This window comes from Myxocyprinus asiaticus, chromosome 38 (assembly GCF_019703515.2).
Source record: "Myxocyprinus asiaticus isolate MX2 ecotype Aquarium Trade chromosome 38, UBuf_Myxa_2, whole genome shotgun sequence".
Lineage (NCBI taxonomy): Eukaryota > Metazoa > Chordata > Actinopteri > Cypriniformes > Catostomidae > Myxocyprinus > Myxocyprinus asiaticus.
Genome location: NC_059381.1, coordinates 20,802,180 through 20,819,574, shown reverse-complemented (window position 1 = coordinate 20,819,574; position 17,395 = coordinate 20,802,180). Strand labels below are relative to the sequence as shown.

Below are 17,395 nucleotides of genomic sequence, written 5' to 3'. Positions count from 1 at the left end.
GGAATAACTAACAGCTCGTTTCAGGTGTCGTTTCTTTCTTTTGGGAATCAATAACTCCATATTTCGTGCACTTTGATTTTTGAAACTTTGCAGACTTTTTTACATTCACAAACAGCTATATAACACACTGCATGAAAGGTAATATTTGAAAAACCATAATAGGTGCTCTTTAAAGATAAATGTTACTTTATACAACCTTCACAATGTATTCCTTCAAAGGTGACAGGAAATTTACTCAGAATTGCTGTCCAGTGGCGAAACACGAGGACAGTTGCATTTCAAACCGTACATGGAACGGGGATTTTTCGCATGCGCACTAAGGGGAATTAAGAGTTTTCATAGGTTTCAGTGTGGATGAGCAACTTTTGGAAAACGCTTGAAAACGGCAGTTTGGACAGAGCTTTTCGAAAACTAAAACACCATATTCAAATGTATCTGGATTAATGTGGATGTAGCCTTAAAGGGAACAGAAAACTGAGTGTTTCAGACAGAGGGCCAGAGACAGGGTGGAAAAAGGTAATATAATACTGTATTATGTATTATTTTTATACATAACCTTTACTAACATTATAAGTGAAGCTCAAGGAAAATTACAAAGTAAAGAAAAAAAAATGCATGACATGACCCCTTTAAAGAAAGTACCTTTAAATATTTGTCTGTTTCTCCAAAGTGATATGCGACAGATACATTTGCGTCATCAAAAGCTGCAACCTGAAAATGTACCATAATAGAAAATTATTCCTGCACTGGTTTCCAGAACCAATCTTAGCTCTTTTAATTATTAAAAAGTCTTTTTATGCTGGCTACCACCCCTGGAGTTCGCTAGTTCGAATCCCAGGGCGTGCTGAGTTACTCCAGCCAGGTCTCCTAAGCAACCAAATTGGCCCGGTTGCTAGGGAGGGTAGAGTCAAATGGGGTAACCTCCTCGTGGTCGCTATAATGTGGTTCGTTCTCGGTGGGGCACGTGGTGAGTTGAGCGTGGTTGCCGTGGTGGATGGTGTGAAGCCTCCACATGCGCTATGTCTCCGTGGCAACGCACTCAACAAGCCACGTGATAAGATGCGCGGGTTGGTGGTCTCAGACGCGGAGGCAACTGGGATTCGTCCTCCGCCACCCGGATTGAGGCGAATCACTACGTGACCACGAGGACTTAAAAGCACATTGGAAATTGGGCATTCCAAAATTAGGGAGAAAAGGGGAAAAAAACCTCAGTTCTTTTCTTACATTTTCCTCCACTCTCTTTTTACCCTGTCTTTTTATATTAAGATATTCTTGTACAATGGATTGTGATTCAACTTACATAAATAAAAAAAAACAACGTATTTGCTCTTTTTTTTTTTTTTTTTTTCATGTTTCATTGTTATAGTCTTTTACTAATCGGGTAATTATTCCTTCACAAAGTGTGCATTTGTGTGAGTCTGAGTGAATGTGTGCCCATGGGGGTGGGTCAGCAGCAGGGGGCTACAGTTGGCTGGTCATCTCTGGAGTTGGATGGATGGGGAGACACTTTTACTACCTTAAAAAAGCACAAACCTGTGACAGCTGTCACCCCCACAGCCCCTACAAATGGTCATGGAAAATTCCCTAAATTGCAGCAAAGAAGTCCTGCAATCTCCTCATGGGAACTTTCACTAGCACTCCCCTGCTGTTTCTTAAAGTAGGCTACCTCTGTTTTTTCCATCAAAGCCATTGTCTTAATGGCACTCAAACCTTTGTGTAATGAAGACGTATGACGTTCATGGCACCGGGCAGTGTGTTACAGTAGAATCAGAAGGCTTTGCCTCCTTTTTGACCCCATTCATTTGTGCTTGCATTCCTTGTCTGCATCCCCCTTTTCAGGCAGTAAATATCCAGCAGTGTCTGACACAAGCGAGCTTGATCAGGTTGAGAGCTAAAGCAAAGTGTGATCAAATGGGACATAATTAAGGTAAGAAATACTAAAAGTGTCAGCGAATGCCCAAGGCCTGAGAATATACAGTACTTAGCTAAGCAAGCGACAGGATTTGGCTAATAAAATCCAGGTGTATGAAGAGTGTACTGGTTATTCATGCTGCTTTTGTTTCTTTTTGCTTGAGTCATAAATTTGGGATTTTGGCTGGAGTCCAGGAATTCAAATCCTTGGGGGCTGGAGAAAAAACAAGGCAAAGAAGAAGGAGGGTGAAGGGTGGCAGAGATGCGGGGGCTGTACAGGAGTGGGTGGAGGAGAAGTAGTGGGCCGTCTCAGTCTAAAGCACCTTTCTGTACATGTAGCATGCACACTAGTGTTGCACCTTTCCTCACATTTGTAATACACTTCTAGACTGCTATCACTGCCTGAGCCCTGCCTGTTGTAGGATGAGTTATAGAGCTCTAAAAAAATAGCTGGGAGAGAGAGACCAATAGGCACTGACACAAGAGAAACAGAACAGCAAGCAAGAAAAGTTTTTAGAACAACTTTTATTTGCTCTTGCAACTGGATTTCAGGAAGTGGATTCAAGTGAGGTGAGTTTTAAACCGCATGCTTCTGTTATGAATATTTGACTCGAATGCATTTGCTTTAAAATTTAGCACACAAGTTAAAGGAACTTTGATTAAAAACCTTTGTGTAATCCAGATTATATCACTTGAGCATTCGTGGACTGAGGAATGGATGTGCAGTATCCAGCATGATGAGGCATGCATGATATATGAATGAGATTTATCAGATTTATCATTCCATGACATTATTATACCTCATTGTTGCCTTTCAACTACTACAATTAAATACTCAAGAACAAAACGAGTAAGGTCTCAATGAAGAACAAATGGCGATGCTAATACAGTAGTATTTCTGTTAGCCAAAACAAAATCTTGCTTTGATGAAACCTTTAGTCTGAATCCAAAGCAGTTATAGTTAATGATTGCAGACAAGTTTGGTGTGGTGTTTTTGAAAGGATTGCATAGAATTGCCTATGTTGTCATATTCTGCAGAGTTCATACACTGGGCATGATTCTGCCTCTGTAGGAAAGGCCAAATCTCCCATTCCAGAACAAACAGTTGAGCAATTCGAAATAAGTGGAAAGTTTATGCGATATCTGATTATATGGACCAACGTGTTTTTGTCCATTGCTGCTAGACTTGTTCTATTGCCCAAGAAATACCCTGTTGCCTTCATAGAAGATCAATATCACTCTCAATTTCAGACTATATTTGACTTTATCACTTAACATGCCATGGCAAAGCATTTGTTGAAGAATTATAGCCATATTAAGATAAACTTGGTGTTTTAACCCAGCTGAAAAGACCAGTTTATACGAGTATGCATTATGCATTTCTATGCTGGTTCAGTGTTGGTTTAGTGCTGATCGACCTGGTGGACCAGGATAGCCATTCACCTGCAAAAATGCAGAGCATCTTGCTGGTGAATCTAGTTAAAGGGATAGTTCACCCAGAATGAAAATGACACTCATATCGTTAAAAACCATTATGACTTTTTTTCTTCTGTGGAACACGGAAAGGAGATGTTGGGCTGAATGTTTGGGACTGACAGCCTCATTCACTTTCATTGTATGGAAAAAAGACAAAATGAAAGTGAATGGTGACTGAGGCTGTCAATCATTCAGCCAACTCTAACGTTCAGCCTATCACACATCATTTCAAAACAGGTACTAAAAACGGTTCAAGGATTGAAAACGAAAGAAATCTTTTGCAGAACGTAATCAAAAATGGGATCAAAGTCCCTTTAAATTGTTCTGGAGTGAAAACGTTATTTTTAGATGCTGGTAACTGTTTTTTTTTTGTTTGTTTGTTTGTTTGTTTTTTTTTCTGTTAATTTTTTTCATGATACCAAAGACCCTTTGGTTTATCAAAGTAAATTTTCAGAATTACACCACTTCCTGATAATGTTAGTAAGTTATTTTATTGCACTAAAATCATATGAATATGTATAATAATTACATCTTGTGACTATTCCTTATGTGTATATGTGTATTTTAACTGGAACATTGCTTTAAGAAGCCTGGTGTGGATCACTATCAAAACACAAAATATGCTGGTCTTTTCAACAGGGCAGTATTCATCGGTTCACAGTGTGTGTACCATTCCTAGTAACACTCTTATTTATAATTAATTTTTGTTGCTCTTTTTTTTTTTTTTTTTTTTTTTTTTTAACAAGGCCTCACCCCAACTTGTCTGTCTGCCCTTCCATATGCATTCCCAGAGCAGACAACAGGAACTAAATAGACCTCCTTGCACATCTGCTCCCACTCTTATTGGGTGTCATTTTGAATGACCTGAGAGTGTGTTGTTTAACGAAATCTGTACATTTGTTCATCCATTCAGCTGTGTGTGTGCTTGTGTGGGTGTCCTGTACCCTGTAACTATGAGAGCCACATATGTGTTACTTTGCGTGGGTCTGGTCCTTCTTCCTGCTTCAATCTGTCAGTCCCCTGCTGAACGTGACACTTACACTGTAAGTAACTGTGCAAATTTCTCCATGTACTATTCTTTCTCTTCCTGTAATCTTCTGTCCTCTTTCCTACTTGAACATGTAAATGACATTCACTGTTTACCTGCTTCTCTCCTCTTCCTACATCATTCATTGTGTGGTACTGTATGCTCTCAGAGATGGGTTTGGCATTAAAAGTCATATTCCTGTCATTGAAAGTGTTTCAGTGTGACTGCTAATGATTAAAGCTAACACTCACATATACACTGTGTTTTCTCTGCCAGGAGTGTACAGATGGCTATGAGTGGGATGCACAGACTCAACTCTGTCGAGGTGGGTGGAAGGTCATGTGCCAGAGAAAGAGAGAGAGATGATGAGAAAATGATACATTTGTCTTCTAATTATCTTGTGATTGTGAAATGTCACATTTAGCATGGCTGTCTTTGTGTTAATTCTAAATCTGTCTTTCTAAGGAATTCACACCTTCACACACTATTGATGCAAAGCCTCAATTTAATGCCTAATTATTATTATTAATTAATTCATTAATTAATTTAATTTAATTTAATTTTAACAGTCCTGGCTCACTGGTGCCCTTGGCGAGATAAGACATGACCAAAGAAAAAAAGTGAATTCAACTGAATTGAAATGAACAGTGGAAGGTGTGACTCGATTGGACTGACCATATCTAAAATGTGAATTTAGGGTTATATTGCCATAGTTGTTTAGACTGGTGGTTCTGTACTTCAGTAGAAAAACAACACTTGTTGTACGGATAAACTACAGTACATGTTGTAGGCTATCAATATTGATTTTTACTAGAGATTGATTTTTATTATTTAAAAGAGACAGTTCATGCAAAACATAAATACAAATTCAATAAAATTGTCATCGTCTACACACCCGGATATTGTTCTAAACTTGTATGACATTCTTTTATCCATGAAACACAAAAGGAGATGTTAGGCAAAATGACAGCCTCAGTCGCCATTCACTTTCATTGTATGGAAAAAAGATGCAATGAAAGTGAATGGTTACTGAAACTAAAATTCTCCCTAAAATCTCCTTTTGTGTTCCACTGAGGAGAGACAGTCATACAGGTTTGGAACACCATGATGGTGAATAAATTATGACAGAAATTTTCATTTTCGGGTGACCTATCCCTTTAAATAATTTGAAGGAGCTCCCATGGAAGTTTACTGAGGCCCCCTAGTGGGCCTCAGCCCCCTGGCTGAGTGGTTACTGGTTTAGACAAACACTTTTATACCTACAAAAATGTTACCTAAGTGTTCCCTATCAATCAACTGAATGCTTGAAGACACAATCAATAGATTGTAAATTCTCATCTCCCCTCTGTTCAGACATAAACGAGTGTGAGACTATACAGGGGGCTTGTCAGGGAGAGATGAAATGCTTTAACCACTATGGTGGTTACCTGTGCCTTCCTCGCTCCGCCTCCGTTATCACCGCTCCTGAGCCCTCCAGCCAATCAGATCCCATTCTGCCTGTGGAGACTAATGAGGCTTTTAACCCCTGCCCCGTTGGTTACAGAGCCCAAGAAGATCGCTGTGTGGGTAAGTTATTTAGATCTTAGACACTAGGCAGATGTAGTAAAAAAACAAAAACTATTTAAATTGTTTTTTTAATTGTATAAATATGCATAATTTTAAATGTGTCTTGAAGCTCTTCTGCACTGAAAGGATTTTGTGTCTGTGTATATTGGTCAGACATTGATGAGTGTAAATTGGATCAACATGACTGCCAGCCCAGCCAGCAGTGCATGAACACATTGGGCACTTACACCTGCCAATGCCCTGACGGCTACAGCAAGATTGGCATAGAGTGTGTAGGTGAGAAGAGAATAAATATCTTAACATTTGTCTTAAAAGCCTGGATGTATCATTAATGACCAGTTTTGCTGATAGAGACAAAACAAAATCTTAGACTAATGGAAATTTGCAATTGAAATTCACCATAGCAGATTTAATTTAACCTTTAGTAGTGTCTAATTATCCGCTCTCATCTCTTAGATATTGACGAGTGCAGATACAGGTACTGTCAGCATCGCTGTGTGAATGTGCCTGGATCTTTCTCTTGTGAGTGTGAGCCTGGGTTCCAGCTGGCGGGCAACAACCGATCCTGTGTTGGTGAGTCCTTAAACCAGATACATGTTCCAACAACCAAAACATCTGCTTATTAACCTCTTCAACTTTGAGGACCCGCCAGTGGGTCCAAAAGTGGCCGCTATATCGTGAGAAAAGTTTACGCTTAAAATGTTAAAGTCTTCGAATACATAAGTCAGGCATATGTGGTATCATTTGAAAGCTTAGAATCTGAACTTTTCATAGAGAGGCCTGAAAACATTCACATCACAAATCAGCGCCACCTAGAGGTCATGTGGTTGAAATATTAATATGAACATAAAAGTCTTTCAAATAGCATGTAAATAGAAAATTCATATAGCAAATGAAAGCTCTCATTCTCAGGAAAGCGACTGTAAAGTTAATTTTGTTGCCTTAATACCACAGTTATCACTGTAAGACATCAAATACAAACATCTATTTTATGTGCCGATCACTGCTGCTGTAAGCCCCAAATAGCTAAAAACTTTATATCTGATTTTACCTTAGGCAGTTGTCTAAAAAATTAGCCAGTTTTTACTTGTCTGTGAGCTTGCTTGTGTGAATAATCCAATGTTATTTCTTAGATGTCCAGAACAAAATATGCGGTCCAGCAGGAAGGGCATGCTAAACAAATCATTGGAAGTATATGCTATCAACTATTGATGATGTTATACATCATTGCAAAGTTCAGCTCTCTAATGACACCTATACTGAGCTTCTAGTCCACTCAGAGGCCGAGATATTTAATGAAATAGTTGGGGTGGTGTGTGAACTGAAAATTAGACAGAATGTCTATGGACAAGCACATCTGTGTGGGCTAAAAAGCGTTAGAGCGCCACCTACATTTCAGATCGGTATTTTGTGACGGAAGGTGATAGAGGAAAAAAATATTGTTTTTACTACTTGCTGTTATCTAGCGGAATAAAATAATTTTGGAGGGAGATGGAGAGAACAGAACCAGAATTACATGCTTACAAAGTTAGGACAACATATGTTTTTTGTTTTTTTTGTTTTTTTGTTTTTTTATATAAATTCTGTTCATCATAAGATTGTTAACATATACAATATTATTTATGAATAATTGATGTTATGAATAATTTATGTATTTTTTTATTTGGGGGTGGGGGGGTGTCTGAAATAATGTGATACATTTTTGGCAATTACCCACAGTATGTGTAAATGGGTGAGCTTATAAATTTTAGTGTGAAAAACTGCAGGCGCCAGCTCAAAAATGTCCCAGAGTTGAAGAGGTTTTAACCTTATTAGTTTAACTGTATCAGCAGAATGCTTTTTTACACTGTTTTTTGCAAAGTAAAAAAACAAAAATAAAATATTCTAAAGCAATTAGGCTTTTAACTTTTTTCTCCTCAGATGTAAATGAGTGTGAGATGGGAGCACATTGTCAGCAAAGGTGTTATAACACCTATGGTTCATTCCTGTGTCGTTGTGATCAGGGCTATGACCTGGGACCTGATGGCTTCTCGTGCAATGGTAAGTGTTTAGTGCATTGCAAGAGGCCTTGGCCTAATAGCTTTTGAGTAATAGTCAGGTCCAGACAGAATTTGCAGACTGTTTTCATGCTTTCTGTGCTGAGTTTTGGGGGAAATCTGTGGAATTGATGTCAAATGTGTTAAACAGAGCTAAAAGTATAACCAAATTATACAAAGTATTTAATAAACTAACAAGCATGGGCCAGGGGATGTGTACAGTAGAACTTTGTGAATGACACATGTTCCAATTGTGCGAAGTGTGATACATGTTCTTTCTCTTCTCCCAGAGATTGATGAGTGCATCTTTTCCAGTTACCTTTGCCAGTTTCAGTGTGTGAACGCGCCTGGAGGATTCTCTTGTGTGTGTCCAGATGGCTACGAGCTACATGGAACACGGCAATGCCAAGGTAAATCCCTCTATATTGGGACATAATCTGTATCATATACACCGATGGTCATCTGTACAACCTCCTAGACCACTTTTGTTCTGAATTGGATTGGTAAGGGCTGAACGATTTGGACACAAAATCGAATTGCGATTATTTTGAAAAATATTGCGATTGCGATTTGAACTGTGAAATGATAAACATGGAAAGAAAATGTGTAATTGATACCTTTTAACCAAATTTAAACCATGTTTTGCATGCTCTACTGCTGACCAGAAACACTGTTCTAGAAAAGGTATTCACACTTGAGTTGAGTCCTCTTAAAAAGAACCTAAATAAATAAAAAACATTACAATGACATTGCATCTGTCCACTGTGTCAATTTGTTTTTTTTTTCAGTTTGTGAACGGGTCAGTTCACTTTTCATCATTATTTTTTGAAACCCAGTCAACTTAAATATTTTATTTTGTTAATATATTAATAACAAGAAGATGAAGAAGAATTTTAATTTAAGAAATTATTATGGATGTATATTATTATTGTATAATATGCATAATAATAATAATTATTATTTGTATTATTATTATTCAATAGTAATTTATTTCTTTCATAATTTCTTAACTTACTCGTGGCATTGCAATGAAGTCCGGTTAAACCCTCAAACTTTTATTTTGGTGGAAAAAACTGAAGGAACTGAAGTTTCTGTTGTTTGTAGTTGAGTTGACATCAGCCTTTTAATGCAGCGAAATGCTCTCATCTCTCTTTCTGTCCACCAAAACCCAGTGTCATGGGGTTATTTTAGATTTGTTTAGTGAATTGTAGTGACCAAACATATGTGTAATTATGCAAATGTGCAATTAAAGTAAATCTGGAATAGTTATAATGCGCTCAGTGCATGTTAGCACACCAAACCGAACTCAGAGCACATCTGTCACTCAGGGCACCAGATCTGAAAACACATGTGTAATTCACTGACCCTGTTTACATGTATTTAAGAAAGCAGTACAAACGAAAGACAAAACCACTGTGTGCAAAGAGCAGCGCATTCAGACTGTTTATTTAATTAAAGCTTTTTGGCATATATGCAAGAGCATAGTGACTCTGGGCTGTCAGACTTCATAAAAGTAAAAAAAAAACACCATAAAACCACAATAAAAGTAGTCGGTACAACTTGTATACTCCAAGTCTTCAGATGCCAAACTTTGTGTGATGAACTGGCCAAATTTAAGTTTAAATCTAAGTCAACAATCTATTTTAGTAAATAATGACAGAATTGTCATTTTTATAGAACTATTCATTTAATCAAAAATAGAATGTATCTATTTAAAAATAAATAAATAAATAAATAAATAAAACGGTGCATTTATAGCAGTAATATCCCTCTTACACAATCATTCTCCTAAATTTCCATTGTAATACTGTTTGTAGATGTAAATGAGTGTGAGACAGGCACTCATCTGTGTGGAGAGGGACAGGTCTGTGTGAATATCCATGGGGGACATCAGTGTGTGGACTCCAACCGCTGCCAGGACCCCTACATGCAGGTCTCAGAGAAGTGAGCAATGTTGATTTGTTTTAAGGCAACTCCACCTACACACACACACACACACACACACACACACACACACACACACACACACACTCTCTGTCTTGATTCAACATCAAGCCCCAAAACAAAATCTCACAGCAATATATATCACTTTATCTTCATTATTCAATCAGAATCCTATTGTGGCACTTTGCAGTATTTAACACATTTTCCCCCCTCTTTATCCTGCCTCACTCCCTCTTTCTCTGTCTAGTCGCTGTATATGTCCTGTGGTGAAGCCAGAGTGTCGCGATCTGCCCTTCTCCATTGTGCATCGATACATGAGCATCACCTCTGAACGTTCTGTTCCCTCGGACATCTTCCAGATCCAGGCCACAAGTGTTTACCCTGGATCCTACAATACCTTCCGCATTCGCTCCGGAGATGACAATGGAGAATTCTACATACGGGTTAGTCATTCAAGAAGCTAGGAGCTGTAAATATCTACCTGGGAGCGTTGCAGAAATGGCGGAGATTTAAATCACTAGCCTTAAAGGGATAGTTTCAAAGAAAAATTCTGTCATCATTTACTCATCCTCATGTTGTTCCAAACCTGTTTCTTTCATGTAAGGTAGAATTTTAGCTTCAGTCACCATTCACTTTCATTGTATGTAAAAAAGAAATTCAAAAGGGTCTGGAACAACATGAGGGTGAGTAAATAATAACAGAATCTTCATTTTTGAGTGAGCCATATGTTTACAGTAAAAGGACTTTGAGTGTAAGATTCATTTTGTTCTAAATGCAATTAATCTCTTGTTCCCAGCAAATCAACAACATCAGTGCCATGTTGGTTCTGGCCCAAGCAGTGACTGGACCCAAAGAGTACATCCTTGATCTGGAGATGGTGTCTGTCAATCCTCTCATGAACCACCAGACCAGCTCAGTTCTGCGTCTCACCGTTTATGTTGGGCATTATGCTTTCTGAGGAGAGATAAACTTCGAGAGATAAATGTAGGGTAAACACTGAATGACAGTAGATTTTTTTATTCAGTCTAGTTCTGCTTTTGTGGCTGCTTTGATGTATTGAAAATTGGCAACACAGTTCCAGAATTTACCAACCAATGATGTGAAATCATCTCTTTGTTTGTGGCTAACTTTGGCCTGTGAGTGTGGGCCTATTTTGGGAAGTGCTATAGCATCTGAACACTCGTTCCTCTCACTTTGTCACTGCAGACTTATTCTCACACATACTGTACATGCAGCACACACACACACACGGTGAGATTAATCTACATGTTACAAATATTTAAGGTTCAGAAAGATAAATCAGGATATTACATGTAAGATATCATTTCTTTTTTGAAGTACCAGTTTTATTGTTTAAAGTGTATTTATGATTATCTAACCTACATGGAGAAACATGATACAATTTTTCAACATACGCATCCAAAGAACTTTTATAACTACAAATCCAGCTCTCCACGAATCCTAAATGTCACAAAAATGTTCTGAACAGTTTTGTTTTATTTTTATTTTTGGCATAAATAACTACAGTAGATTGTGAAAAAAGTTCATATTAAAGTACATAAATTAAAGATCAAACATTTCTCATATCTTTTTCATAGGGCACCTTAATCTGTGTATGATTTTTTACCAGTCGTCTTGCTCTACTTCCTGCTTCGTTTCTTTGTTTACACTCTTCGCTGGCATGTTTTTTTTTTTTCTTTCAAAGACATTCTCTGTTCTTAGTATTGATTTAATACCAATTTAAAATGTCCCATGATGTTTGTGAATGTTAGTCATTTTAGGCATGTTTAGGGTAAGTAAATACAATGTATTACTCCAGTGTCTCCACATGGTGACAGTGTAACACTGGTGCACACATGGTGACATTTTCATTTGTGCCTTGAAATGAGACAACTTTAAATGCTTAAAGGAATAGTTAAGGAATACAAGGTAAGCTTGATTGACAGCATTTGAGGCATAATGTTGATTACCACAAAAATCCTTTTTGACTTGTCCCTCCTTTTCTTAAAAAAAAGGCACTTACAATAGAAGTGAATGAGGCCAATCCGTAAACGTTAAAATACTGTTTCAAAAGTATAGCCACAAGATGTAAACATTATACGTGTTAACATGATTTTAGTTTGATAAAATCGCTTACTAACCTTTTCTGTGTAAAGTTATAGCCAATTTCACAACTTCCTTGCCATGACGACATAATGCCTGAAACCCTAAAACGACCGTAAAAACAATTTGAACAACTTTAAAGCTCAAATAATAGAGTTTTAACTAAAATAATAGTTTTAACAAAATAATTAGTGTACAGTAAGTGCTTTTATAAAATTACAAGCTTCACATTTCTGCCTTTAAACCCTCCAAAAATTGTGTGTCCCACTCTAACCTCGATTTTTGCTTTTTGTAAAGAACGAGTCAAAATACTTTTTTTGTTGTAATCAACATTATACTGTCGATTGAACTTAACATGGAATATTCCCTTAATTAAACAAGGACTCATCGCTGCAGTCACGTTTGAGGCCCAGCGCACAGTTCTCAGAGATACAAATGTGTAATTTGTAACCAAAAAAAAAACCTGCACTACATGTTTATAGGTTATTACTGGAACAACTGTACTTTGAAACTACTCTGTAAAAAGGGCTAACTTCTAGAGCTATTTCTTCCTGATCTAACCCTTAAAATTAGTTTTGTTGTTGTAACCTAATTTAGGTCAGGTTGATTCAGTGAGGTTAAATAATATTGTTGACTTGAATAAAACCAGTTAATTTAGATGTTAACACATGAAGCACATTGTTTAGGTTAACATTTTCGTCAGTGTACTGTACCTCCACTTAATGCATTTTTAACTCTTAAATGACATTTTTAGGTAACACTTTAAAATAAGGTTCCATTCGTTAACATTAGTTGTGTAACATTAGTAATGTATCATGAACAAGCAATGAACAGTATATTTTTTACAACATTTATTCATCTTTGTTAATGATAGTTAATAAAAATACAATTCATTGTTATTCATGTTAGTTCATAGTGCATTAACTAATATTAACAAACACAACTTTTGATTTTAAAATAAAAAATGTATTGGTATATGAGGAAATTAACATTAACCAAGATTAGTAAATGCTGTTTAAGTCTTGTTCATTGTTAGTTAATGTTAAACAATGTTGTTATCTGATGTTAACAAATGGAACCTGATTGTAAAGTGTTACCAGTTTTACCAGTTTTAATTCCTACGTTTTCTGTATTTTCTAAACCAGTAAAGTGTACTTTAGGCCACGTCCTTACTAATGCGTCTTTTTTCAAAAACGCTCTCCATTATAGAATACTTTGTAAAAAATAAACATTCTTAAATGAAAACGCATTGTATATGGCCTCACACAAGGAAAGACAGAACAAGCAAATATGTTTACAAAGATGATGACTATTATAATCCATATCTTTAAATGCTAATTAAAGTGTCAGTACCAGAAATGTTTGTGTTATTTGTAGCACAGTCCATTAACATAATTTCATTAATGGACTGGTCATCTCACACTTGTATTGGAACAAAAAGAGTAGGAAGTTCTATTTGAGTCACAGTCTGATTTGTAACTGCTATGTGTGTGAAAGGACGTGTGTAGTGTATTGTCAAATGATATGTGTGAAGTCAACCTAATGCAGCTACAGCAGGAAAATGATGAGCTCATTGATGGTCAGTGTTGGCACAGAGGGCTTGTGGGTCGCACAGCAGATGGATGTAGGTGTGATAGGGAGTAGCTGGAGTGCTTAAGCACACTGACAATGTTATCAGATAATAGTAGAAATGAGTGCTGTAAAGATTCACATTTTCTCTAGTCTTTAATTAATTGTCTTTGATTACATTTGTCTATTTAAAGGTTCTGCGAGCTTTTAGATATCCATAAATGGCAGGATACTCTGGAAATCTTGTTAACCGGAATCTGGTGCCGTAATCTGTATTTTTGTAACTTTGATCATTTTTAACAATTAAATTGGATTAGTGTGTGTTATGTTACCGCCGGTGATTAGAATTATACAAACAAGCAAATATTTATATATCTGTCAATAAATAACTACATTTTGACTCTAAAAATACATTTTCAATTGTTATTTCCACACGCTCACAGGTAAATGGTTTTCTGGAGCTATTTTTGTGAGCTTAGAGGGGTAATGTTACACTTGGTCATAAGGAGAGTCATTTTCCTGTCCGCCCCCTCTAAACACACGTCACAATCAGGCCATTACAAATTTTCAACATATGAATCTCTGAAACCCATGAATGACTGAAACAATAGATGTACACTTCTCTCTAGAGATGTGATTGTCAATTAGAGACTGCGTTACAGTGTGTCTAAATGTTTAATACATGTTTTTTGTGTGAAAGTTCTGAAATTTTAAAAGACTAGTAACCCAAAAATGGATATTCTCTCATCATTTACTCACCCTCATGCCATCCCATGTGTATGACTTTCTTTCTTCAGCAGAACACAAATGAAGGTTTTTAGAACAATATTTCAGTTATGTAGGTCCATACAATGCAAGTGACTAGACCTTTCAAGCTTCAAAAATCACATAAAGGAAACATAGAAATAATCCATAAGATTCCAGTGGTTAAATATATGTGTTCAGAAGCGATATGATAGGTGTGGGTGAGAAACAGATCAAAATGTAAGTCCTTTTTTAATAAAACTCCACTTTCACTTTTACATCTGAAAGTCACATGTGGCCTGTTTAATTTCACTTTTACATCTGAAAGTGAAAGTAAAAGTGGAGATTTAGAGTAAAAAAGGACTTAAATATTGTTCTGTTTCTCACTGATTTAACCACTGAAGTCATATGGATTACTTTTTTGTTTCCTTTATGTGATTTTTGGAGCTTCAAATTTCTGGTCACTATTCACTTGCATTGTATGGACCTACAGAGCTGAAATGTTCTTCTAACAATGTTTGTGTACTGCTGAAGAAAGAAAGTCATACACATGAGGATGAGTAAATGAGAGAATTTTCACTTTTGCGTGAACTATTCCTTTAAGTAGATATTGTCTTTTCCTCAATAATTTCCTTTAGATTTTCCTTTCCGTTTGATCTCCTCTCTACCTCACGCAATCAGCTCTACCATTTTCTAAGAGAAGATGACAAGGTCATTTCCTCCTACTAAAATAGATCAGGTAACTTGACCTGCCAAATGTTTTAATTAAAGCATGCAAACTGAGACAAGGTTAGTTTCCAAGCCCAGTGTTTTACAAGGTAGTGGATGGAGAAGCTGACTACACGTTCATTGAAAGAGTGTAACTTTTGACCAAAGAATGACCATTTCACTTTGCTTTAGGTTCTAATGTTTTACTTTGAAAAGGAGAAGGTGCATCACCCGTTCTGCATGAAAAGAGTTTCAACTTGAATGAAAAACAACATGACATTTTGGCTGCCTCTGTTTCTAATTTAATTTTACTGCAAAAATTATAATTTTACTTCAGTGGGACTGGTTAAATATTATGACTTTTTCCAGTGGGTTTAAATTGGTGCGTTTGAGAAGCATCATTTTGCATCTCTTGCAATGCACAAATTTTGTTACTAAGATACTGAAGCTCCGTTGCCATGGGTGCAGAGATACAGAGATGGTCATGTATTGGCTTCATGTATACACCCCCAAATAAAACAAGAATATGTGTAGAAAATGACAGCATGACAGGGATACGTTGAAAGTGAATATATTGTGCATTTCTTTGCCAATTCTGAATTAAACTGTTAAAGTCATAATTCTTTGGTGTTTTGTCTTTAGTGCAAAGAACAATTAATCATAGAACTGTTATGTTCTACTACCCAAATGAACAGTGGCTGCTTTCAATTCTTTGAAAAGGTCAATTACAAGAGGTCATATTAGACAGACTTTTCTTAGTTGTGCACAGATATGAACATTACACATTTTTCCAAGGAGTTCCATCCCCCATCATTCTGATTTCAGCAGATGGCCATGCCACCCACGTAATAAACAAAAACGTCTAGGGGGAGCTCGGAGGTTAGGGTGGCAGCTCCCGCTCTGCAGAGTTCTCTCTCCCAAGGGCCAAGTGCATAGAGCTTCCACCAAAACTTTTCATCAATATTGATACCATATGTTCTGAACTACGTCAAACACTGTGGCTATCCAACAAACAGCTATGCACTACATGAAAAGTCTCTCTCCTCCCCTCCTTTTTCCTTGTTCCTCTCATTAAGCCTCCCATTTTCAAAATTATTATACATTCATTAGAGTTTGAAGGGTAAAACATTCTGTTATTTGAGAGGTAATGGCCATAATCACACTGGCTGTACAGAAAAATTGGGGGAAAATACAGTATTGATGCAGATAATGGCGCCTCAACACTGCATAGGGTGTAAGATACTACAAACAGGAAATGACTCATCTTATTTAACCCCAGGACAAATAACCTGACACATCACCTCTAGAGGTGATGGATGGAACAGATATCAAAAACAAAAAAACATGCATGCATGCATCTGATGCATCACAACATTTTCAATTAATGAGAATAAAACATTCATTAAAATTATTTCAAAGTTATAGGAGTCCAGCGAACACATATCAATCAATCCGTCCTTGAACAGTATATTTAGAATGTTTTAGAAAACTAAAAGCAGTCTGAAATAAATGAGTACTGTGCCGGGTGTTAAAAATAGCATGAACAACCAAGGAAAAAGAAAAAATCAAGCACAGTTACAAGGTTGCAGTTTGAACAGGCTTCATCAACAGTAGGAAAGAGGGAGAAGGGAGATGTATAAGTGAGAATGTAGCACACATAGAATCGCTGGTTGATGTTAAAAAAATTTTATACACACAAAGCACATGCATAAGCTCATTATTTTGTTTTCCCATGTAACTTTGAACCCCTCATAAGTAAACAATTAATATAAGGCCTTACGACAGCAAATTGCATAAGGCAGCATATGTATTATCATGTAAGAAGGTTATGAAGTAAGTCATGATGTCACAGCTGAACAGACAGTTTAAGCACATACTGTACTGTAGGTATAAAAATAGAGAGAGCAATTTGGCAAGTCCACAAAGAACTCAGCAGATAAGGTGTTGATTGCACAATGTATATTCTCCTTTACAAGTGGTATAAGTCATAACTCTTGAATTTAGTTTCTTATGGCTTCAGACATATAAAGTTAGTAAAGTTTGCACAACACTAAAGAATGTGAGATTTGAACTTCAGATGACCATTATCACGCTCAGCCTTGTCCTGCTAGAGTATTTAATAGGAGAGTTGCCAAGCGACAGATCATCATTTTTCTTTAAAGAAAAAGAGTGAAGACTTTGATTCTTTGGGTCTTAAAATAAACATGAATATAAAGAACTGGAAACTATAAAACCAGACTAGTGTCCTTCAAACTGTTCACTCACTGGTCTATCATTCTCCTCTCCCTTTCTCTCATCCTCATTGCACATA

The 17,395-nt window shown here is 36.8% G+C and overlaps 1 protein-coding gene across 2 annotated transcripts; it reads left to right on the top strand.

The window, feature by feature from the left end:
* Positions 1 to 2,178: 2,178 nt before the first annotated feature.
* On the top strand, positions 2,179 to 11,535 carry efemp2b (EGF containing fibulin extracellular matrix protein 2b). Of its 2 annotated transcripts, XM_051678082.1 has the most exons (11): positions 2,205 to 2,481; positions 4,301 to 4,430; positions 4,691 to 4,739; positions 5,768 to 5,980; positions 6,134 to 6,256; positions 6,437 to 6,553; positions 7,901 to 8,020; positions 8,307 to 8,426; positions 9,834 to 9,960; positions 10,208 to 10,403; positions 10,757 to 11,535. In XM_051678082.1, exons 2-11 carry the CDS (start codon positions 4,341 to 4,343, stop codon positions 10,916 to 10,918), a joined length of 1,317 nt encoding a protein of 438 aa, XP_051534042.1. In that variant the 5' UTR covers positions 2,205 to 2,481; positions 4,301 to 4,340; the 3' UTR covers positions 10,919 to 11,535. The 2 variants fall into 2 exon arrangements, with proteins under 2 accessions (XP_051534043.1, XP_051534042.1); XM_051678083.1 differs by lacking the exons at positions 7,901 to 8,020; positions 8,307 to 8,426 and having other exon boundaries at positions 2,179 to 2,481.
* Positions 11,536 to 17,395: the final 5,860 nt, after the last annotated feature.

Excerpts from the sequence above, each read along its gene's own strand:
- efemp2b (XM_051678082.1), top strand. The coding sequence starts at position 4,341 with ATGAGAGCCACATATGTGTTACTTTGCGTGGGTCTGGTCCTTCTTCCT. Across the intron at positions 6,257-6,436 it reads GATTGGCATAGAGTGTGTAG|ATATTGACGAGTGCAGATAC; the intron begins GTGAGAAGAGAA and ends CTCATCTCTTAG. Across the intron at positions 8,427-9,833 it reads TGGAACACGGCAATGCCAAG|ATGTAAATGAGTGTGAGACA; the intron begins GTAAATCCCTCT and ends TACTGTTTGTAG.